Below are 25582 nucleotides of genomic sequence, written 5' to 3'. Positions count from 1 at the left end.
GTGAATAAAACATGAATAAGTGGTAAGCAGTTACTACCATCATGGGACTTTTATTCATTGTTTTATTCTGTGTTGTTACACCATTCAACCCACATAATAAATAGTGCATTTAATCGTCATCGAAAACCGTGATTATTTTTTAATATTCAAACCGAAACCGAACCGACCTCAAAAGCACTCTCAGCACTACCACCTATATACCCACCGTAGGATATAGGATGGAGATGGGCCAATGCTCCATTGGTGCTAATAGAAAAACAGTAGGTGAACAGCTTAATTTTTCAGCTGGAGTAATGACTGCTCTCCCCAATGAAGTTTTTAATTCTTTCTCCCACTCTGGCAAATTAATACACAGGTCCTGACTTCCCAAACACTAAGCCCCTGTTACAGTGCCTTCAGAAAGTATTCATACCCCTTGACTTATTCCACATTTTGTTGTGTTACAGCCTGAATTCAAAATGGATTAAATATTTTAAAAAATCCCCATAATGACAAAGTGAAAACATGTTTTTAGAAATGTTTGCTAATTTATTGAAAATGAAATATAGAAATATCTATTTACATAAGTATTCACACATGTTCGAATCACCTTTGGTCTTCTGAGTCGCTAAGTCTCTAAGAGCTTTCCACATCTGGATTGTACAATATTTGCACATAATTACTTTTAACATGATTCAAGATCTGTCAAGTTGGTTGTTGACCATTGATAGACAGCCATTTTCAAGTCTTGCCATAGATTTTCAAGCTGATTTAAGTCAAAACTGTATCTGGGCCACTCAGGAACATTCAATGTCATCTTGGTAAGCAACTTTTAGGTTATTGTCCTGCTGAAAGGTGAATTTGTCTGCCAGTGTCTGTTGCAAAGCAGACTGAACCAGGTTTTCCTCGAGAATTTTGACTGTGCTTTGCTCAATTCCGTTTATTTTTATCTTAAAAACAAGCATGCCCATAACATGATGCAGCCACCACCATGCTTGAAAATATGAGGAGAGGTACTCAGTGATGTGTTGTGTTGGATTTGCCCCAAACTTAACGCTTTGAATTCAGGATATAAAGTTAATTTCTTTACTTACATTTTTCTTTTTACTTTAGTGCCTTATTGCAAACAGGATACATGTTTTTGAATATTTTTATTCTGTACAGGCTTCCTTCTTTTCACTCTGTCAATTAGGTTAGTATTATGGATTAACTACAATGTTGTTGATCCATCCGCAGTTTCTCCTGTCACAGCCATTAAACTCAAAACTGTTGGCATCGTGGTGAAATCCCTGAGAGGCTACCTTCCTCTCCGGTAACTGAGTTAGGATGGCCGCCTGTATCTTTGTAGTGACTGGGTGTATTGATACACCATCCATAGTATAATTAATAACTTCACCATGCTCAAAGGGTTATTCAATGCCTGCTTTTTTGTGTTTACCAATCTACCAATATGTGCCCTTCTTTGCAAGGCATTGGAAAACATTTTTACTCCTGAACTTATTTAGGCTTGCCATAACAATGGGGTTGAATTCTTATTGACTCAAGACATTTCAGCTTTTTATTTTTTATTAAATTGTAAACATTTCTAAACTTCCACTTTGACATCATGGGGTATTGTTTGTAGGCCAGTGACACAACATCTCAATTCAATCCATGTTAAATTCAGGCTGTAACACATCAACATGTGGAAAAAGTCAAGGGGTGTGAATACTTTCTGAAGGCACTGTGCGTCTTGGTTTGCTCCTGTGCAACACAGTACGTGTAAAGAAAAAGGGGTCTCTTCAATAATGCAGCAGGACATTGCTGCTTCCCCATTCTGAATGTGGGATGAATTTGGGGAGCGTTAACACACCACTGTTCTGTTCTTTCTCATGTGGACCATGTTGTGCACCTACTGTCACGCACTGTGCCACAGAGGGAACGCATGGCTCTCCTCCCCAGTCTCACAGGGGATCATTCATTCTCCGCTGCCTCAGCTACCAAATATTAAACAGCTCCCTCTGGCTGTGTTCTGGGCGTCTTGCACCTTGCGTTGCCTCAGTGCATACTCTTCCATTTAAAGAAATTTGACTTTTTGAATGGTTTCATATGAATACTTGAAAAAGGAATAGAATATGCAGTTTTGAAATGTTCCCAACAATGGACAATGTTTCAAACCCGATGTTGGATATTTTAGTAAATGCTTGCTATTATTTGTTTGAGAATACTGGTAATATACATACTGTTGTGGGTGGTTGTCTAACTGTCTGAGTTTCCAACAGGGGGGCTACGCTGCGTACAGATACGCCCAGCCCACCACCGCTGCTGCCTACAGTGACAGGTGAGTGCATTCCACCTGCTGCATAAAATAAAACAACTAATATTACTTGAAAGACCATTAAAAGACCATTGATATTGTGATGGATTAAATTAGAAGTTGTGACAAAGTCTGACAAGTGACTTCAACCTTTCTCCACTCTCCAAAGTATCTCCCACATAGAAGGGTGAAGATAAACTCTCTCTGGAGTTGTGACCCTCCCTCAGATTGAACTGTCCATTAGGAGATCCACTATGGCCTCAGGCTAAAGCACACAAAAAAAGTAACCTTGTTCGACAAGATGATCTATCCCATGCCTCTCTGCCTTTGACGGGCGAGAGGGCATATCAACTGTATTTATGAATGGCCTGCGGTCTGCGGGAGGAAGGGAGAGAGGGAGAGAGGGATGGATGGGCAGGGACTCTATCACTTCTGACTGATGTCATTCGGGTTCAGGTGTGCTCCGTTTGAGGAGGCGTGGCTGATTCATTCGGGCCTTCAAAGCCGCTGTCAGGCTGGATGTGGGCTGGTTTGGGAATCTAATCTGGGAGGGATTGAGCATGTCACTTGTGATAACGTACACCCTGCCTGAGAGCCTGAAGATCATATCGATAATGTAAGATTTATCTGGCCTCGCCGCACTGCGAATTATGAGCAGCCGTGCTCGGAGGGAGCAGAAATTGGACAGCGGCTTTTTCCTCTGGGAGTGATTTAATTCCTGTTTCTCTTGCCTATATTTTCCTCCTGAGATTTAATGTAATTCGCCCAAGTTGTTTGTTTTGCTTTGTTTTGCTTCCCTTGTCTGTTTGTTTCTTTTTGAATAAGCGGTCATGCCCATTGGATCAATAGGGGTTTGTCTCAGCAATACCTTATCAGACTTACCAGCGGAGCAATCAGCCAATCATGAAAGGAGGTCACAGGGATCATAAGAGGCTTGTAAAATCCCCATAAAATATGAAACATTCATTTTTCAAAATGCTTTTGCCCACAGGCCTGCTTTGTATTACCGAGGCCCTGTCAGGGGCCAATCAGCGTAGTGAAACCGCGTGACGTACGTTCTGAGGGGCCGTTTGACCTCGAGCTGGTTAGCAATGCCACTCTGGTGAGAGCCCATTTTGTAGATAGATTAGCCTTAGTGGGCCTCTGGGGTTTGGTGCTCACAGTAGATAAGAGTATCACAGAGACCACCCCTGACCATGTCATGGTACAGCCCATCCTCTCCCCCTGGAGCCTTCTCATCCAGCTCCTTCCCCCTCCATGTCCTGCTCACTGACCTTGAGTGTTGGACTCCAATGGGACACACCATATTTAGATCTTATATAATTCAATGTCCTCTTCGCCCCGCTCCAGCCTTGTAGGCTGGATGTCTTGTATCCTTAAGGAAAATTACATTTCTCCCTCTCTCCTCTTGGTTTTTATTCCTGGTTGATTTGGTGCCCTCAGTGCTTGGCTGGGAGTGCCTTATCTGCTCCGTACAGACCCTCATTTGCAAGCGAGCATTGAAGAAAAAAATGTAAATAAAGGAATATGTGAAGTCGAGTAAATAAATAAATAAATAAGGCACACATCTTGTCCTGTCTCAGAAGGAAATTGGAAGGATTAGTTCCAAACCAGCAACAATGAAAAGACAGTGGTGTGAGCCCACTGTTCAGCTTGGGTAAACAACAGCAGGGTGAGAGAGCGTACACAGACTGGGCCCAAGCCCTCCAGCACCTCTATCTTTCTCTGTTTTCCCTTTCTTTCTCTCTTTCTCTCTCTCTCTCTGTTTCTCTTTCTCTCACCCCTCAGTACCCATCACTGCCAACTAATCGAGGTGACAGTGAAAAGGACAATGTGTATTCACAGAGAATGATCCAACCACCTTTGAACTCCTTTTCTACTCAGCCTTGTATCATTTTCTAAACCAGGGGGTAGAGAGAGGGAAATAATTGTTTTAGAGACTTGAAAGTGTTGACTTTAGGGCCAAGTATAAAACAAGCATTGAAAATATAATCCATTTTCCATTGCAGCTATGGCAGAGTCTATGCAACAGCAGACCCCTACCACCACACAATCGGCCCTGCCGCTACATACAGTGTGGGGACCATGGTAAGTCCACTCTCGCTTTCCTCTGCACCCTGTTGTTGGCTAGCCACACTAACACAGAGCAGAGGCCGCCAGCCGCAGTACTCTGTCGCTCCAGGAGCACTCGGAGATAAAGACCATTGAACTAAGCCAAGTCAGTGGGCTTTATTTCCTCTTTGTCATGCTGTTTGGCACAACCTAGTGGAGTGCAGCAGAATTCCCTAGCATGTGGTCATTGTGAATTCAGTGAAATGGATTTGTTTCATGTTATGTCACACAAGCTCACCTCATACATACAATATTTATTTGATTCAGGCTTTTTACTGCTAAAATGGGAATGATCACTACAACTAATTCAATCCAAACACATGAGCATCTTCAACACTAGTATAATCATTCTATTCCTGCCACTATTCAACTCCAAATGAGTTGTTCCATTCTTCCTTTCAGCCAAACTCTAAACTTAAAGGGGTGAAGTTGAATGGTTAATGTCTGTTTTTAGCTAGCTTTTGCAGCTAACATCAAAGATGAAAATACTATCAGTAAAATAGCATCCTATGATGGGGAGATAGTTTCTCAATGTTTTGTTTTCCAATGAGGGCATGGGACTGGGCTCATAGACTCATTTGAAAGATGAACGACCATCAAACGCATGCAGCAGTGTGCCGTGGGACGTGGAAGAGAAAGAGAGGGAGGGAGTTCTCTCACTCACCCCTCCAGTCCACAAGGTTGATGGGACGGGCGCTCTCTGCCAGACAAATGACTTAAATGTACCATTCCGGCATGCATGCGATTTTTCAACAACATAAAAAACAGCGTACAGTTCCCCGGTGCAGCTGCTAGCTAAAAGCTTTCATTAATTAAGACATTTATTTTTTTCCTCTTCATTTACTTAATTAAAAACTGTGCTTCTTTTCCTCCAAATTTCCTTCCCTTCTCTGCCACTCTTAGTCACCCTTTCTTAGCCAGGCTGAATTTGGCCCTTCATGTCTGAACTTGGGTTGTGTGTGTGGGGCAAGTTGAGGGGATCACTGTGATGGGTTGGAAGTTGAGGGGATCACTGTGGTGGGGTGGAAGTTGAGGGGATCACTGTGATGGGTTGGAAGTTGAGGGGATCACTGTGGTGGGGTGGAAGCTGGTGAGGTGCGAGACCCTGGTAGTGAATAAACCATCTTGACACAATAGGAGTTCAGATCTTACAGTGCAGAGACACACCATGAAATAGATTCAGGAAAAAAAATTGGTTTGGTTACTAATTCTTTAGTCCTCTTTGATTAATGGTTCCAAAGGAGAGAGCAGCGATTTTTGCATTTAGAAACCTTTCAATAATTAGTTCCTCCGAGGTTGCTTAAAATTCTCTTTGCTGATTTCCAGCGTGCAAAAAAATTGCAAATCCTTTTTTATACTGATGAAAATTTTATACAAGCAAGAGGGTTCCTTTAAATTAAGGCATATTAGCCTTTGAAGGTTTGGAGCTTGGTCAGAGTACATGGGATATTGTGTGTGTGTGTGTGTGTGTGTGTGTGTGTGTGTGTGTGTGTGTGTGTGTGTGTGTGTGTGTGTGTGTGTGTGTGTGTGTGTGTGTGTGTGTGTGTGTGTGTGTGTGTGTGTGTGTGTGTGTGTGTGTGTGTGTGTGTGTGTGTGTGTGTGTGTGTGTGTGTGTGCGCGCCCTGGTTAACCAGAGCATGGCAGTAAACCTAGGGAGCAATATCCTCTGGTGCAATACACATCCAGAAAGGTGTGGGCACCACGGTTGGAGTTGAAAGAGAATTATGATTAAACTCCTTTGAACTTAATTCGCTTTGGTTGGATCTATGACATAGTTGTAGCCTGGAAAGCCATTCCGTGAGGAATGTTTTCCTGCAGTCAAAAGCATGAAACAAGCACAGTATTTTCCAATTTGTTGCTTAATGTAATTAATGCATGGAAACTGCATTTGAGGGCGGGGCCCACTTCGCCATGTGGCAAGCCAAAGGAAGAATATTGATATCTAGGAAAGGGTTTTTCTCTCTGGTACAAATATCAAAATTATTTCAGACTAAGATCATACTTTATCACTACCAGGTTCTTTATCCTCCAGCTCCAGCTCCAACACCTGGACCGCCCCTCCTCAGAACACACACATACCCAACTTATGCATACTCTAATGAACAAGAACTATTATTACTTTGATTAAACCAGCTCAATTAAATGCTATTTAATCCCATGTCCTTCAGACACAGACGTTTTAACAAAACCAATAAAGGAAGGAAATTTGTGGAAAAAACAGAACTCAACAACCAAGCTGTCACCACCTTAATACTGATTGGTCCTTTTTCATCTTTGATGTTGCAGGCTAGCCTATACAGAGGAGGGTACAGTCGCTTCACTCCCTACTAACAGAAAGAAAAAGAGAGAAAGACAGAGACATTACCCCCCAACAAACAAAAATCAGACAAATTAACAAACAAGCAAACACCTCATCCTTCGTGGAGCGCTAAATCAAACTAAAAGCTTCCAGGTCCCAATGCTGACCCCTCCCCCTGACACCTGCCCTCCCGCCACAGACGATATCTACAACCTTTTTGATGTCATCATTGGTCTGCTCCTATGATTTGTTTTGTATTCATTTTGTGCTTTGGATTGATTTCGGAGAAGTTATGTTCTGCACATGTGACTGCTGTAGATGGGTGCTGTGTCACCATAACCAATGTGAGCCTACTGTAGCACGCATGATGCATGATCAGAGGGGTGTGTTTCTGCAGTGACCGTCAGAGGGATGACAATCTAGTGGGGCATTAGATACACTGTTATTTAGCCTATTCTTGAATTGGAATTCAATGAAATTCAAGCAGGAAACAAAATATTGTATTCCAATTAGCATTAGAAATACATCATTATAATAATAACAAAGACTATGCACATGCCCTGCTAATTCTTATTTCACAAGACGCCACTGTCAACTGTATGATTGCTCTGTAATGTTGGAGTGTCCTAATGCACTTGAATTGGAGTCCTAACAGTGATGTGGTGTGACAGCATGCAGAGTGAGGGCCATTGCACCACAGTGAGGGGTCAGAGTTCACCTGGGGTTGAGACTGGGCTAGCTCTCGCTAATGTGATGGCACTCTAGGCTAAATGACTTAGGATTGTGAAAAGGATTCAATGTCTTTGTTTATTTCAGGCACATTTTTTCCACACTGATTTTCATGTTCACGTATTATTAACTGAAGTGTACAGTGCATTCAGAAAATACTCAGACCCCTTGACTTTTTCCACATTTTGTTACGTTACAGCCTTATTCTAAAATTGATTAAATTGTTTCCCCCCCTCATCAGTCAACACACAGTACCCCATAATGACAAAGCAAAAACAGTTTTTTTTTTTTTTTGGAAAATCTATGTAAAATAAAACAGAAATATCACATTTACATAAGTATTCAGACCCTTTACAAAGTACTTTGTTGAAGCACCTTTGGTAGCAATTACAGCCTCGAGTCTTCTTGGTTATGACGCTGCAAGCTTGGCACACCTGTATTTGGGGAGTTTCTCCCATTCCTCTCTGCAGATCCTCTCAAGCTCTGTCAGGTTGGATGGGGAGTGTGTTGCTGCACAGCGATTTTCAGATCTCTCCAGAGATGTTCGATCGGGTTCAAGTCCGGTCTCTGGCTGGGCCACTCAAGGAGATTCAGAGACTTGTCCCGAAGCCACTTCTGGGTTGTCTTGGCTGTGTGCTTAGGGTCGTTGTCCTGTTGGAAGGTGAACCTTCGCCCCCATTCTGAGATCCTGAGCGCTCTGGAGCAGGTTTTCATCAAGGATCTCTCTGTACTTTGCTCCGTTCATATTTGCCTCGATCCTGACTAGTCTCCTAGTCCCTGCCGCTGAAAAACATCCCCACAGCCTGATGCTGGCACCACCATGCTTCACCGAAGGGATGGTGCCAGGTTTCCTCCAGATGTGACGCTTGGCATTCAGGCCAAAAAGTTAAATCTTGATTTCATCAGACCAGAGAATCTTGTTTCTCATGGTCTGAGAATCTTCAGGTGTCTTTTGGCAAACTCCAAGCGAGCTGTCATGTGCCTTTTACTGAGGAGTGGCTTCCGTCTGGTCACTACCATAAAGGCCTGGTCACTACCATAAAGGCCTGATTGGTGGAGTGCTGCAGAGATGGTTGTCGTTCTGGGAGGTTCTCCCATCTCTACAGAGGAACTCTAGAGCTCTGTCAGAGTGACCATCGGGTTCTTGGTCACCTCCCTGACCAAGGCCCTTCTCCACCGATTGCTCATTTTGGCCGGGTGGCCAGCTCTAGGAAGAGTCTTGGTGGTTCCAAACTTCTTTCATTTAAGAATGGTGGAGGCCAGTGTGTTCTTGGGGACCTTCAATGCTGCAGAAATGTTTTGGTACCCTTCCCCAGATCTGTGCCTCGACACAATCCTGGCTCTACAGACAATTCCTTTGACCTCATGGCTTGGTTTTTGCTCTGACATGCTGTGGGACCTTATATAGGCAGGTGTGTGCCTTTCCAAATCATGTCCAATTAATTGAATTTACCACAGGTGGACTCCAATCAAGTAGTAGAAACATCTCAAGGATGATCAGGATGCACCTGAGCTCAATTTCGAGTCTCATAGCAAAGGGTCTGAATACTTGTAAATAAGGTATTTCTGTTTTTTATTTTTAATACATTTGCAAACCTTTCTAAAAACCTATTTTTGTTTTGTCATTATGGGGTATTGTGTGTAGATTGCTGAATAAAAAATTATATGTAATCATTTTTAGAATAAAGCTGTAACATAACAAAATTTGCAAAAAGTCAAGTTGTCTGAATACTTCCCGAAGGCACTATATGTGACGTTTAGAGGTGGGTAATCATTATTTTTAGTAGGCTACGCTATCGACTCATCTATGAAGTACTGTAGTGCAATTCCTGATAACTATTCACTTTTCAGTATTGCACAAAACATTCTGTACCTCAGGATAAACCACTACAAGTGATTTGATCTGACAACTAATTGTATCAGTAGAATGCTTGTCTTGTTTATTGAAGATTTTCTTGACATAATCAGTGCTTGACTTGGGCAGGAGCTTACCAGAGCTGAGCACCGGCACCTCATATTTTCTACTGCTTGAGCTCCTGCACTTAAATATAAACAGTACCAGCACCCAAAATGACTAGCATAAGTCAAGCATACCCACCAAACACTACCAGTGGGTTCCCCCACTTTACAATGACAGAGCATTGTCTTATTGGTTGATTTTGCCTAAATCTCTTTGAAGAGATGAATTACTAGAGCAGGTACAGTGAGAGATTATAGACTTTCGATTATTAGGAGAGAAATGGACTGTGAACATGCTTGTATCATATTTCACTTTCAGGAGAAAATACCTTGTTCCATACAGCTCTAGGAAGAGTCTTGGTGGTTCCAAACTTCTTCCATTTATGTATTATAACACCTGCGTGTTGTCATACCATATTAATGTACCGAGTACACGTCTTCAACTCAGTAGTTACCCCACATGAACTCTTGAGAAAATGGGAACATTTCAAAGAAACTATTTTGTAAGTAGATCAAGCCAAGAGACATGATATATAGATCCGAATACAACTATGGAAATCTATAATTACTCAACTATTCGTATAATGATATAATTTACGTATGTATCCTCTCAAGTGTTATCTGTTTGTTAGACTTTATTTGTGTATTTCGATCATTTTGAAGATGTGACATGTTTATAAAGACATCATGTACGAGCAGTTATGTTTAGTCAACATGTTGAACATGATATAGATTAATGTTGTATACCAAAATAACATATCATCACTTGATCAAAGAAAAGCATAAAACATTGTTCTTCCTTTTATATACCAGTATTTAGGGTTCTACCATGGGGGCTTTTATATACCTGTATTTAGGGTTCTACCATGGGGGCTTTTATATACCAGTATTTAGGGTTCTACCATGGGGGCTTTTATATACCAGTATTTAGGGTTCTACCATGGGGGCTTTTATATACCAGTATTTAGGGTTCTACCATGGGGGCTTTTATATACCAGTATTTAGGGTTCTACCATGGGGGCTTTTATATACCAGTATTTAGGGTTCTACCATGGGGGCTTTTATATACCAGTATTTAGGGTTCTACCATGGGGGCTTTTATATACCAGTATTTAGGGTTCTACCATGGGGGCTTTTATATACCAGTATTTAGGGTTCTACCATGGGGGCGTTTATATACCAGTATTTAGGGTTCTACCATGGGGGCGTTTATATGATTCAAAAAAGCTTCAGACATTATTATTAATGTATTTGTAGGTGTTTCTGATTAAATTACTCTGTGTGTGTGTGTGTGTGTGTGTGTGTGTGTGTGTGTGTGTGTGTGTGTGTGTGTGTGTGTGTGTGTGTGTGTGTGTGTGTGTGTGTGTGTGTGTGTGTGTGTGTGTGCGTGTGTGTGTGTGTGTGTGTGTGTGTGTGTGTGTGTGTGTGTGTGTGTGTGTGTGTGAATAGTAGGGTTGACACAACCCATTTTAAATGACTTTCCTCCCCATCCACTTTCATTGCGCCAGTATAAAACTGAGTGCTGCTCTGAGCGCCAGTGGAACTAACACAGAGAATCCCCCAAGAACAACGGCTCACTGAAGCCAAGTTCCACTGTTTCTTCAACTCAATTAGTGTCTATGTTTTAAGCTGAATTTACAACAGTGGAAGTCTGCTGTTTGAACACATAGGCTTGAGACAGCTCCACACAAAATATATATATTATAAAAGAGACACATACACTGAACGGCAAGTAAAATACTCCCCTCTGCCTTGGTCAAAGAGAACCTCATAGCTTTGAATTCTCCCTCTCACTGCCTCCCAATTCCTAATGATGCCCGTCATTACAGCTGTTGTTTCAAAATCCTGTTTTGCAGACGGCTACTTCTACACTGAGCTTAATTGGAGAGAGAAACTTAGTAATTACTATATAGTACCAGTTGATCTGCTTGAAAGGAAATAGACTATTTGAAACCCCCTGTTCAGTTTGGGTGCAGATAAGTCATAAATGAGTTGAGTAGGAAAGCCACAGTGTCAGAGACTGAGAGCAGACATCTTAATGAATGCTGCTCTTCTGAAGCTATCGTTTAGCAAATACACTGGAGGCCATAGTGTGACGAATAGTAGTTCATGTTTTTCACTGGCTGTGTGTTTTTGAGGTTTGCCAACTTCTCTCCTCTAGTCTCGACATCCTGAAATCTCTCTCCATGACAACTCTTTGCCTCAATAAATCACTTTATACGTCCTAACTCATTGATAACCTAACCTTGATACAGTAAAACAGAATCTTCCACTTTAAGCACCCACTCATTTCCTGTCTGCACGTGAACCAGCCTGATAAGATGCTAGCTGCTATGAGAGGAACATCAATGCCCAGGAGGGGTGTTAGCCGCCATGCCTCACCACCACAAATTAGAGCAGGCTAATCAGCCACTATCAATCACTGTATCGCTAGCTTCACTTACAGGCCATTCCTACACTACATCTTCACTATCGCAATGTGCAGATCTCAGTCTAACAGCAGCTACATTTCACAGTTAAAAAAGAAAGTCGGCCGAGAACACACCTTTTCATTTACATCCTCTACTTTCAGGGTTACTCGGGGTCAGTTTTATTCTTACATGAGGACATTGCAGTGATGTCATGTTTTAACTTGGATGGGTTTGAGTGTTGTCAGTTAAAGCTGTAATGTGTCCGTACAACTCTTCCTCCCTTTATAATCAATGTATTCATTGTTACACTGTTAAAATGTCAAATTATCAAGGCTTCATATAACATGTAAATAGCTAATATATATTGTGTCTTATTATATTTTGCTAAATATTAAAAATGTGTATCTATAGTGTAGAGACTGAAAGGTTTTCCAGTTTTATAATATCCTCTATCCCATATACATTTGTTTTTCATAGCTAGCTACATTATTAAAAACACTCAATGAAGGTGTTAAACCACATGCCCAGTCATATACAGTTTGCTCACATTTAAACATGTTTATTTGTGTAAATTGAACGCACAGTTTGTTAATTCATTATGATGTATTTACTATTATAGTCAGTAAGCCTTGATAAGCTGACCGTTTCATTTCTTTCTCCATCCAAAAGATTTGTAGAACAAAAGGGAAACAAGCTAAAAGGTTTCACTTCCTGTAAATATATACATGTATATACACATATATTACCAATTCTCTGATTATCTGGTTTCTATGTATTCATATATATAGTGGTTTTATCTGTGTATTTTCAATTCAGCTGAACTTGTTCTATGAATTGTACAATATGTCATTTCTAAAAAAGTATATATTGTCTGAAAGGTGTAAGTAACTGGATTTTGATTTATTGGTACAGTATATTACATTTCCTTTGTCTTCTTTCATCAATGACTTAGTTGTTAGTATATGTGACATATCTAAGCAACCTCTGATTGTTTTGAGTGTCAGAATAAAGCGGTTCTGAGAGCATTTTGTTTGTCATTTGAGCTCTATGTTTAATCTGTTGCCAGCTTGTTGATTGTAATCCTGATCAGGCACAGTAAAATGAAATCTTCTACAATTCCTGTTCCCGCTTAATGAAACCCAATATTTCTACAGATTTAAACCAGCATTGTATAGACAAGTAGATGTTCAATTTAGGTACAGTGCAATGCATTGAACTTCCTCAGTGACAGTGGCCACTTGCTACAGCACCGACCCAACCCTCCCCTGAATTGACTTGTCCATGAGTGATTAATATATTTGTCACTGCAGCTCCTCCAATGCTGGTCTGCCTGTCAGTGAGGAGCACTATATGTAGCGCAGGTGCTATTGTGTTCCCACTCTGCTCTGCTATATAGTGATACAGTGATGGGGGATATTTTAGTATAGAGTCCCCAGTGAGACCTCCGTAGGACTGAAGATGAGGCAGACTGCTCCATGGATGGAGAGACAGAGGGAGATGGAGGGAGATGGAGGGAGAGACAGAGGGAGTATGGAGGGAGAGACAGAGGGAGTATGGAGGGAGAGACAGAGGGAGATGGAGGGAGAGACAGAGAGATGGAGGGAGAGACAGAGGGAGATGGAGGGAGAGACAGGGAGATGGAGGGAGAGACAGAGGGAGTATGGAGGGAGAGACAGAGGGAGATGGAGGGAGAGACAGAGGGAGAGACAAGGAGATGGAGGGAGAGACACAGGGAGATGGAGGGAGAGACACAGGGAGATGGAGGGAGAGACAGAGGGAGATGGAGGGAGAGACAGAGGGAGATGGAGGGAGAGACAGAGGGAGTATGGAGGGAGAGACAGAGGGAGTATGGAGGGAGAGACAGAGGGAGATGGAGGGAGAGACAGAGGGAGATGGAGGGAGAGACAGAGGGAGAGACAAGGAGATGGAGGGAGAGACACTGGGAGATGGAGGGAGAGACAGAGGGAGAGACAGGGAGATGGAGGGAGAGACAGAGAGATGGAGGGAGAGACAGAGGGAGATGGAGGGAGAGACAGGGAGATGGAGGGAGAGACAGAGGGAGTATGGAGGGAGACAGAGGGAGATGGAGGGAGAGACAGAGGGAGATGGAGGGAGAGACAGAGGGAGATGGAGGGAGAGACAGAGGGAGAGACAAGGAGATGGAGGGAGAGACACAGGGAGATGGAGGGAGAGACAGAGGGAGATGGAGGGAGAGACAGATGGAGTATGGAGGGAGAGACAGAGGGAGATGGAGGGAGAGACAGAGGGAGATGGAGGGAGAGACACAGGGAGATGGAGGGAGAGACACAGAGAGATGGAGGGAGAGACAGAGGGAGATGGAGGGAGTGACAGAGGGAGATGGATGGAGAGACAGAGAGAGATGAATGAAGAGACAGAGGGAGAGGGAGAGACAGAGGGAGATGGAGGGAGAGACAGGGAGATGGATGGAGAGACAGACAGAGAGATGGAGGGAGTGACAGAGGGAGATGGATGGAGAGACAGAGAGAGATGGATGAAGAGACAGAGGGAGAGGGAGAGACAGAGGGAGATGGAGGGAGAGACAGGGAGATGGAGGGAGAGACAAAGAGTCATTCTGGGCTGAGATTAGCATGCCACGCGTTCAATTGTTACTTCTCCGGAGGAGGTGTAAAAAAGCACTACAAAGCCATGTCAAAATGAAAGCCTCGCCTCGTTTTCCTCTACAGCTCGGTGCGCTGCTGAATTAGGGAGAGACTGTCATGACAAGGGTCCCAGGACACCTGTCTCTCTCCTCCCTCTCTCTCCTCCCTCTCTCCCTCTCTCTCTCCTTCCTCTCCCCCTCTTTCTTCTCCCTCTCTCCCTCTCTCTCCTCCCTCTCTCCCTCTCTCCTCCCTCTCTCCCTCTCTCTTCTCACTCTCTCCCTCTCTCTCCTCCCTCTCCCCCTCTTTCTTCTCCCTCTCCCCTCTCTCTTCTCCCTCTCTCCCTCTCTCCTCCTTCTCTCCCTCTTTCTTCTCCCTCTTTCTTCTCCCTCTCTCTCCTCCCTCTCTCCATCTCTCTTCTCCCTCTCTCCATCTCTCTCCTCCCTCTCTCTCTCTCTCTTCTCCCTCTCTCTCCATCTCTCTTCTCCATCTCTCCCTATCTCTCCTCCCTCTCTCACTCTCTCTCCTCCCTCTCTCCCTCTCTCTTCTCCCTCTCTCCCTCTCTCTTCTCCCTCTCTCCCTCTCTCTCCTCCCTCTCTCCCTCTCTCTTCTCCCTCTCTCTTCTCCCTCTCTCCCTCTCTCTCCTCCCTCTCTCCCCTCCCTCTCTCCCTCTCTCTTCTCCCTCTCTCTCCTCCCTCTCTCCCTCTCTCTTCTCCCTCTCTCCCTCTCTCTCCATCTCTCTTCTCCCTCTCTCTTCTCCCTCTCTCCCTCTCTCTCTCCCTCTCTCCACTACTGCTATAGGCCTCAGTATGACTCCCTTCACTGTAAACTGTAAACTCCAGTAGAGTGATAATGGCCCTCTGTTCTGTGGAGAAAATTAGCATTTGCTTTGGCCTACGCTCTTTAAAGCGCACTTTTGTGCTGTATGACTTTCAGACTGGCATGAAAAAAAGAATGCTCTCTTTTTTCCCCTCAAAAGCTTCCCTTTCAGTAGATTTTTTAAGCATGCTTCTCAATCGGGTGGTTTGACATCAATCCGTCAGCCCGTCTTAACCTGACATTGTGCACCTTTCCCCCTCCCTGGGGTGCAGTGCTTTAACAAAGATGGAGGGGAACTTTTGTGAGAGTAGTGTACTTTTTTATTCTATACATTTTCTCAATGTCTATATTCAAAGAATTTTGACTTTCTGGTTTCTGGTATGGAATCATCATATTGAATAGGTTTTTTGGAATAGTAAACACAGCAAACTTTATGATTAAAAGTAGTGAAATGCACAAGTAGGTTGTCTGTCTATATGTGTCAATCAGAGATGCGACGTTCTGCGTACTTACCCATGTCTCCCTGCTCTTCTTCCTATTCACCTCCAGTAAATAACAAAGGCAACGCTGTGCTCAGTATTGATGGACATCACAGATGAAAACAACGAGAAGAGGAGAACTAGCTTTAAGAAAACAACAGGAGAAGAAGAAAAGGAGTCCCTCTACTGAGGCTGGTGAGGAGAGACGGGAGGCGTGCGTGTGGAGTGGTGCCGCGGCGGTGTCAAAACCAGCCACAAGCGCTACAGACGGAGTGAGCCAGTTTCCACCAGGGACTTCCTTTGCCGGGTAGAAGAGAAAGACAACGAGAGAAAAAAAAGAGAGAAAGCATCCTGTTATTATAACACATTTTATTTTTCTATACTTTTGTGATTTACAGCTTGTGATTTACAAGTAAAAAGTGTGTATAAAACAGTATATATGTACAAATATGTTTTTATGTTTTTGGTAAGGAAGACGAACAGTTGGCCCTCGATGCTGATTCTGTGGTGGAGAGGGAGAGTCCTGCTCTTCTCTCTCTGGCACACCACTCCTGTCACTGACAGACAAGAGGAGGTGGTGATATATATGCATACAGTAATGTTACAGTGGCAGGCTAGGAGGGTTCAGCATCCGGGCAAAAGCATTGTATTACAGGTCCACTTTCTGTGGGTCGGAGTCAATGGTTAACTTCCAGCTGGAGGTCTCTATGGTTACACTTCCTGTGTGCGGTCTTTTCGTGGTCTCACTGATCCGCTTCCTTCCTTGCGCTGGTGCCACTGTTCCACTGTTCCACTTCCTGTTGCAGTGTCACTGGCCAGCTTCCTATGGGTAGTCACTGCTGTTCTCTACCCTGTGGATACTGTCGTCATGACTCCACTTCCTCCTGGCAGCACCACTGGTCCACTCTCCATGGGCAGTACTGTCACTGGTCTACTTGTCTGTGGGTAAGCCAGTAGAGAAATGAGATAAGTTCCTCCTCCAGCTCCCTTTCCTCTCCAAGCCCCAGCAGAGGTCTCTGATTCACGACGAGAGAAAGAGAGAGAGTTTGATGCGTTAGTCCCTGACTTTCCTCACCTGCCAGGGTCAAAGCCCAAGCCTTTGTGTCTCTATCTGCACCAGTGGACAAAGTATCTCAAACAGACAGACCAACAAGCCAGGGTGCATTTAACTAACGATGCACGTTTCCAGAGAAGAGAAATACTCATCAATGTCCATGTAACAATTGAATTATAATCGAATAATCTAATTGTAATACATCAGCAGGTGCATAACCAAAACACAAGCCTAAGGCATATGGACTATGTCGCTTGATAAACATTATAGAACTAGTGCCCATCCAATGGTAATAAAGGAATGAGGGCTGAAACATGTCAATTACAATGTTGTTTTGTCAATGTATTCTGAGAATATTTATTTGTGTGATTTGCAGCACTGAAAACTTTTAAAGAAGAAAAAAACGTTTTAATTTGTTGAAGCAACCTTACTTTATATCAGGAGAGTCACTGTAAACATGTGTTTAAACAAGAATGTTGGTTCAGTTCTTGAATGTATTTTAATGTCTAGGGTGTCCAACAAGTATGTATTCTTTTTCTGTATATAAATATATATATATATATATATACATATCTATTATATGGGCTGTGGTGGTGTCAGGGAGTAGAGGGGGTAGATAAGGGGCACCCTCCTACAAGCTATACCCCTGATATACTGTAACATGTGATCATGTGTTATATGACTGAAAGCGTGATGGTGATTGTGTGAACTGATCTTCCCCTCCCCCTGCACTTAAAGAGATTGGACAGGATCTTAAGCACTTACAAATTCGTAACATGCTGTATGAATTGGAATTCGTAACATATCATGCACATTCTTTTTGCAAGACAAAATGGATGACGTTGTACACAATTGTGCACAGTTTTCGGGGACCGAAAAACTACTGTCTGAAATTATATGAGACCTTCATAATGCATCTTTAAAGAAACACACATATGAACACACACTCAAATACAGAGAATCACAGACACACGTTTTGGCCTAGAAATATGCTACAGAACTGCTTAACAACTTGCTGATTGCCAACAGATAGCTAGTGCTCCAGATAGTCATACACAACTACTCTGGCCCTGCAGGGCCCCAACTACTTTCTCTCAGCTATATTACAGACACCCTTATGGAAATAACATGTATTTTCATCATCACATTATTAAGTAACAGGTCCTGTTGAGGAAGGCAATGATCATAAGCAGGTTTAGTGTATAGATGTAGATTTGATTGTGAGAGTTACATAGTGTATGTGGCTAACTAACTCCCAGTCAGTTTCAGGTGAAATGTGAGTGTGAAGAAACAGCAGGTGGGATGTCAGGCAGGCAGGCAGTAGGCCACCCTCCTGATCTCTGTGTAGACTGCAAGTACCAGTCCTTATCTTCCTGAGCCCTGAGCACAATGGCTTGAGCTGTGACATGAGCAGGATATCCCTCTGAGAGAGAGTTACTACTGTACCACCCCCTCCCGTTCTACTGTGTGAGTCTACCGCCCCTTTTGTATTCCTTACCCTACTGTACATAATATCCCCCCTCGCGATACCCCCTCCCCTCTGACTCCCAAAATCTTGTATTTTGTTCTATAATGACACATTTATTTATAAGGATTTTTTAAATATATCTCTTTCTCCTTTTTGTAAATGTTCCAGTTAAATAAAGTTAAAAAATGTTAAAAAATTCAATGGATATATTGAAAGGTAAAAGTCTCTAAAAGTCCCCTCTCCTCTGGCTCTGTATTCTAAACTTTGTGTTTCTTTTTTTCTCTTTCTGTATGCTTCTCTTATGTGCTTCAGATTAAGAGTTCTATTTATTATGGCATTAACGTTATTATAATTATGACTAATTATTAATATTATCATCATCCTCATCATCATCATCATTATTATCATTAATAAACGTGTCTACTTCAACCAAAAGGTAGTGTATTTTTGGCCTGAGTGTTACAGTGTAGAGGAAGATGAGTTACTGTAGGAGTGTGTGTAGTGTGTGTAGACTCTAAGGACAGAACATCCCTTGATGGGACATCACAATGACACCGAGAGCTGGGGGAGATGTGCCAAGTGGAAGGGGGAGAGCTGGGGGAGATGTGCCAGGTGGAAGGGGGAGAGCTGGGGGAGATGTGCCAGGTGGAAGGGGGAGAGCTGGCGGAGATGTGCCAGGTGGAGAGGGAGAGCTGGGGGAGATGTGCCAGGTGGAAGGGGGAGAGCTGGGGGAGATGTGCCAGGTGGAAGGGGGAGAGCTGGGGGAGATGTGCCAGGTGGAAGGGGGAGAGCTGGGGGAGATGTGCCAGGTGGAAGGGGGAGAGCTGGGGGAGATGTGCCAGGTAGAAGGGGGAGAGCTGGGGGAGATGTGCCAGGTGGAGAGGGAGAGCTGGGGGAGATGTGGCAGGTGGAAGGGGGAGAGCTGGGGGAGATGTGCCAGGTGGAAGGGGGGGAGCTGGGGGAAATGTGCCAGGTGGAAGGGGGAGAGCTGGGGGAGATGTGCCAGGTGGAAGGGGGAGAGCTGGGGGAGATGTGCCAGGTAGAAGGGGGAGAGCTGGGGGAGATGTGCCAGGCGGAAGGGGGAGAGCTGGGGGAGATGTGCCAGGTAGAAGGGGGAGAGCTGGGGGAGATGTGCCAGGTGGAAGGGGGAGAGCTGGGGGAGATGTGCCAGGTAGAAGGGGGAGAGCTGAGGGAGATGTGCCAGGTGGAAGGGGGAGAGCTGGGGGAGATGTGCCAGGTGGAAGGGGGAGAGCTGGGGGAGATGTGCCAGGTGGAAGGGGGAGAGCTGGGGGAGATGTGCCAGGTGGAAGGGGGGCGGGGCACAACTCCTAAGCCCATTTGTTTTACCCCGGGGGGGGGGCTCCCCAGTGGATGGACCTGGCTCCCGAGTGGGTGGGCCTATGCCTATGGCAGCACCCCTGCCCAGTCATGTGAAATCCATAGATTAGGGCCTAATTAATTTCTTTCAATTGACTGATTTCCTTATATGAACTGTAACTCAGTAAAATCGTTAAAATTATTGCATGTTGTCTTCATATTTTTGTTCAGTATAGTTATACACGTGCCACATTCAACCAGTTAGCAAGTCGAACATTTCGAGTTTTCCTAGTTTTGACTAGCACGTGAACGCCGCATATATGCTTCCATTTATTATGGTAAGGGGATCTAAAAGTAACTGCCAAAATAAAGAAAGCACTTGAGTTAATGAAGGATACAACTAATATTGAAAGCAGCTGCTTCCCAACAGGTGTGGTTCCTCAGTTAATTAAGCAATTAAAACATCCTATTATGCTTATGGTCATGTATAAAAATGCCCAGTTGCCCAATATTTTGGCTACCATGGCTAGAAAAAGTGTGTGTGTGTGTGTGTGTGCGTGCGTGCGTGCGTGCGTGCGTGTGTGTGTGTGTGTGTGTGTATCTGTGCCTCAGTCACCAGATCTCAACCCAGTTGAACACTTATAGGAGATTCTGGAGTGGTGCCTGAGACAGCGTTTTCCACCACCATCAACAAAACACCAAATAATTCAATTTCTCATAGAAGAATGGTGTCACATCCCTCCAATAGAGTTCCAGACACTTGTAGAATCTATGTCAAGGTGCATTGAAGCTGTTCTAGATCGTGGCGGCCCAACGCCCTATTAAAACACTTTATGTTGCTGTTTCCTTTATTTTGGCAGTTACCTGTGTATATCATGAATAAGTGGTTTAGAAGAACAGGAAGGGGAAACGCATGTATGCTTATTAGGTGAAGTTTGGATGACATCATCAAATTGGATTTATATTGTATTCATTTAGCAGTATCTTTAGATTTAATTGGGTTGTAAAATGGGGATCAGAAAGCATCAGAGCCTTGTTTTGTGATGGTAAATGTGATGTAATGGTTTGTCCATCCGCTTTACAGATTGTAATATCAAGGTTCCCCCACTTGGTGGCACTATAGCCTCGTACAGGTTACATTACCTTAACCTACGAGCCACTACGTGTTAGTATTACTTAGCTGTATAACGTCATTACATGTTTTATCACTTGTTTCCAATTAGGCCATACGACTTTAATACAATAGGCTCCCCCATCACCAGTTGTGTGATCTCACCATGCACACCTTTTATCTGAAATATTGTCTTTGGGCTTTGTTCAAACATCCCGTGGTTGATTAAGGTCAAGCGAGAAGATAAAAAATGATAAAAGCCTCTGTTGGACTAAATTATAATCTATCACCTCGACCACAGGAAATGACCATAATCACACAATTATGAAGCAATGGGGCACTTTGGCTTTATGGGGTGGGTGCTTTGCTAAAATGGCCCACGTAAAAGCCCATCTGTACAAATGGGCCCTCGGATTTGAGCCAAACCGGGGGCTAAAAGACCCTATACATCAAGCCATGGCATATATAACAAAGAGCAGCAGCCTCCAGTGCCTGATAGAAGGTCAAGGCTGCCTGAGGTGCTGCGTGCTGGAGGAAAGGAACACAGTAGGATTAGATATGGAGATCTGCTGTAAAGATTCCAATACCTCAGGACTTTCTAACCTGTCCCTTCTTATTTAGGACCCTTGAGATTCTACAACATTTTGAACAACTAACATGTTAATTAACATGTAGGTAACAAGTAGGTAACTATGCCTATATTTACTGTAATATTAACAAAAGCATTAACAAACTCTTTATTAAAGAAGTACAATTTAAAAAATATAATAAGCCATATAAAACATCTACAAATACTTTACCACTTTAATAAAGGGTTATAATCAACTTTGATATAAAAAAAAGATATGATCTAATGAACAACAAATCTTTAACTTTAATAGAGTTTAAATGAAAGCGGTTAGATTTATCTGGTAATCATGCTTTCAGTATGCTATTTCATTTTGTAGTACTGAATGACCACATGCTACTTTTGATTGGACCGTGACACTCAATGTGAAATATCAGGTTTGTATCTATTCAAAGCCCTTTATTGTAAAGCATAGACCATATCACATTTTAGTAGAGCCTGCATAACACTCTATCAAATATGAGGCTTTCACCATCGTTCCAATCCCATGGAGCGATGGTGAATATATGTATTGATCTGTCTTAAACCCAGTTGATGTGAACATGGCGTGAACAGAGACAACGATGAAACACTATTAATATATTAATTGATCATTCGCATATCAGTGTGCAGTGTGTGCCTGATGTCAGCAGGATTTCATAGACCAAGCCTTGCTACAACCTTTTCGTTGCTTTAACTGACGTGTGAATACTAGCCTGCCTTGCACAGCTATACTTGTAGTCAGTGTTTTTGTGGACAGATGAGTTGCGTTGCTCTATACTGTACCTGTGGTCCTGTATCCCTGTGTCCAGGGCTCAGAGAGAGAGAGGAGTGCGGGACCATCAGGCTGGGTGTCTGGAGCAGTAGATACTTCATCCATCAGATCACCACTCAGCCATCTGGTCTAGACACTGCTGCTGCTACTGGTGCTGGTGCTGGTGCTGGTGCTGGTACTGGTGCTGGTACTGGTGCTGGTGCTGGTGCTGGTACTGGTGCTGGTGCTGGTGCTGGTACTGGTGCTGGTGCTGGTGCTGGTGCTGGTGCTGGTACTGGTGCTGGTGCTGGTACTGGTGCTGGTGCTGGTACTGGTGCTGGTACTGGTGCTGGTGCTGGTGCTGGTCCTGGTGCTGGTGCTGGTACTGGTACTGGTGCTGGTGCTGGTACTGGTGCTGGTACTGGTGCTGGTGCTGGTACTGGTGCTGGTGCTGCTACAGTATGGATGTAGTTTCACATCGCTACCTGGCTGGAAGTCCTTTTGAGATTAGCACAGGATGTAATGATGTATAACACACAACTTTCTACACCTACCACATAGGGACGAGTGGTGAAAAACAAGGATATTCAAACTAAATGTAAGGTGTGAATGATCTAGCTATTTGATCAATGCGGTTATCTATTATCAATGCTGTTATGTAGTCAATGTTATGCTGTTATGTAATCAATGCTGCTATGTGTTATCTCACATCACCTCACCCATTTTGTATGTTTGGCTCTGTCCAGGAGAGGGCCTCCTATCCCTCTCTAAACTCACCTCATCAGCAGTTGTTGCTCTAGGTCACGGGTATTCAACTCTTACCCTATGAGGTCTGGAGCCGGCTGGTTTTCTGTTCTACCTGATAAATAATTGCACCCACCTGGTGTCCCAAGTCTAAATCAGTCCCTGATTAGAGGGAAACAATGAAAAAACACAATGGCACTGGCTTCATGGTCCAGAGTTGAGTTTGATCGCTCTTGGTGAATGATTAGCACACAATCAGGAAAGAAGAGGTATCGGTAGAATAGTTTTTGTAACTTACACAGAAGAGCATGCATTTGCAGCCACTGTGATGTCAGCAGATTTTCCAAGTCCCAATACTCAGCACTTTACCCACTCTTATCTCACTGGTCTGTCCATGCTGCTCTGTAGCAAGAAATCCCTCTGCTTCTCTCTGACTATAATTTCATGCTTTGCGGTTTTAATCTACTGAGGCTGTGATCCAATCATGCATACACAATGAAACACCAAGCCAAACCAACAAGAGCACCTTCAGGCTTCTATGAAGTAACATGTTTGTCATTGTGTGATGTTGACATACAGTACCAGTCAAAAGTTTTAAAAAAAATGTACATTGTAGAATAATACTGAAGACATCAAAACTATTAAATAACACATATGGAATCATGTAGTAACCAAAAAAGTGTTAAACAATTATTCTTCAAAGTAGCCACCCTTTGCCTTGATGACAGCTTTGCACACTTGGCATTCTCTCAACTAGCTTCACGAGGTAGTCTCCTGGAATGCATTTCAATTAAAAGGTGTGCATTCTATAAAGTTAATTTGTGGAATTTCTTTCCTTCTTAATGCGTTTACATCAATCAGTTGTGTTGTGATAAGGTAGGGTGGTATACAGAAGATAGCCCTATTTGGTAAAAGACCAAGTCCATATTATGACAAGAACAGCTCAAATAAGCAAAGAGAAATGACAGTCCATCATTACTTTAGGACATTCAGGTCAGTCAATGCAGAAAACGTCAAGAACTTAGAAAGTATCTTCAAATGCAGTCGCAAAAACCATCAAGCGCTGTGATGAAACTGGCTCTCATGAGGATCGCCACAGGAATGGAAGACCCAGAGTTACCTCTGCTGCAGAGGATAAGTTCATTAGAGTTACCAGCCTCAGAAATTGCAGCCCAAATATATGCATCACAGAGTTCAAGTAACAGACACATCTCAACATCAACTGTTCAGAGGAGACTGTGAATCAGGCCTTCATGGTCGAATTGCTGCAAAGAAACCACTACTAAAGGACACCAATAAGAAGAAGAGACTTGCTTGTGCCAAGAAACACGATCAATGGACATTAGACCAGTGGAAATCTGTCCTTTGGTCTGGAGTCCAAATTGGAGATTTTTGGTTCCAACCGCCGTGTCTTTGTGAGATGCAGAGTAGGTGAACGGATGATCTCTACATATGTGGTTCCCACCATGAAGCATGGAGGAGGAGGTGTGATGGTGTGGGGGTGCTTTGCTGGTGACACTGTCTGTGATTTATTTAGAATTTAAAGCACACTTAACCAGCATGGGTCCACATCATTATTCAGCGATACGCCATCCCATCTGGTTCGCGCTTAGTGGGACTATCATTTGTTTTTCAACAGGACAATGACCCAACACACCTCCAGGCTGTATAAGGGCTATTTGACCAAGAAGGAGAGTGATGGAGAGATGCACCAGATGACCTGGCCTCCACAATCACCAGACCTCAACCCAATTGAGATGGTTTGGGATGAGTTGGACCGCAGAGTGAAGGAAAAGCAGCCAACAAGTGCTCAGTACAGTATATGTGGGAACTTCTTCAAGACTGTTGGAAAAGCATTCCAGGTGAAGCTGGTTGAGAGAATGCCAAGAGTGTGCAAACCTGTCATCAAGACAAAGGGTGGCTACTTTGAAGAAACTCAAATATAAAATATATTTTGATTTGTTTAACACTTTTCTGGTTACTTCATGATTCCATATGTGTTATTTCATAGTTTTGATGTCTTCCCTATTAATCTACAATGTAGAAAATAGTAAAAATAAAGCAAAACCCTTGAATGAGTAGGTGTGTCCAAACTTTTGACTGGTACTGTAAGTGAAATACATACAGTATATGTGCCAAGAGAATCTGCAGGCCCTTTGCCAAATGTATCCACAGCGATCTTGGGTGTGACCTCCAACAGGGAGGTATAGAGCCAGTGAGAGATAAAGATGGCTTTAAGGGATGCTTGATTGAATTTGACCCACAGAGTGCATACAAACGACATGACTGAATGTCCTGCACCACTCTTTAACACACAGGGCTGCAAACCGGGATGAAACACTATGTATATTTTGTTGTCTCTGTTTCAAGCCATGTCAGAAAAGTATGCACCCTTCAGACGTGAACTACAAGAGCAAGAGGAAAGAGTGGCCGGGCCGAACTCCAGCTGAACGGCTTAATATAATTTGGGCTTAATAACAATTACACCATTTTAAAGGTGCTGTCGTTAGCACCGGGATTCAGCGTCATTGAAATCCACCCACCTACCCTCCATCTACCTATTAGGGGAAATAATAATAAGAATTACTGGAAAGACTACCGCTATAAATGGAAACAAAAGTGCTGGGCTGGACAGAAAAGGACCCTGGTGCCCTGTGCTGACACAATTTGTGAGATGAGGTGAGTGGGCGGCTGGTGACCCAGTGCTTTATGGGTAGTGGCGGGGTCAGGTGGGAAATTAGGTGCTCCGAGAGGCATGCATTAGAACACTGCCTGCCTTGGCACAGGACAGGCCTTTTCCCTCAGCCACTGGACTGAGAGAGGGAG

At 43.5% G+C, this 25582-nt stretch overlaps 1 protein-coding gene across 1 annotated transcript in view; it reads left to right on the top strand.

The window, feature by feature from the left end:
- Nucleotides 1–18648, top strand: part of LOC120039480 (RNA binding protein fox-1 homolog 3-like) — a 347402-nt gene extending 328754 nt beyond the window's left edge. Inside the window, exons 13-15 of the mRNA XM_038984889.1 lie at nt 2241–2299; nt 4285–4363; nt 15772–18648. Coding sequence (XP_038840817.1) covers nt 2241–2299; nt 4285–4363; nt 15772–15774 — 141 coding nt within the window. The 3' untranslated portion in view covers nt 15775–18648. The remainder of the gene's footprint in view (nt 1–2240; nt 2300–4284; nt 4364–15771) is intronic.
- The last annotated feature ends 6934 nt before the right edge of the window (nt 18649–25582 follow it).

The sequence above is a fragment of the Salvelinus namaycush genome, chromosome 3 (assembly GCF_016432855.1).
Source record: "Salvelinus namaycush isolate Seneca chromosome 3, SaNama_1.0, whole genome shotgun sequence".
Lineage (NCBI taxonomy): Eukaryota > Metazoa > Chordata > Actinopteri > Salmoniformes > Salmonidae > Salvelinus > Salvelinus namaycush.
This window is presented reverse-complemented; position numbering and strand designations above follow the sequence as displayed.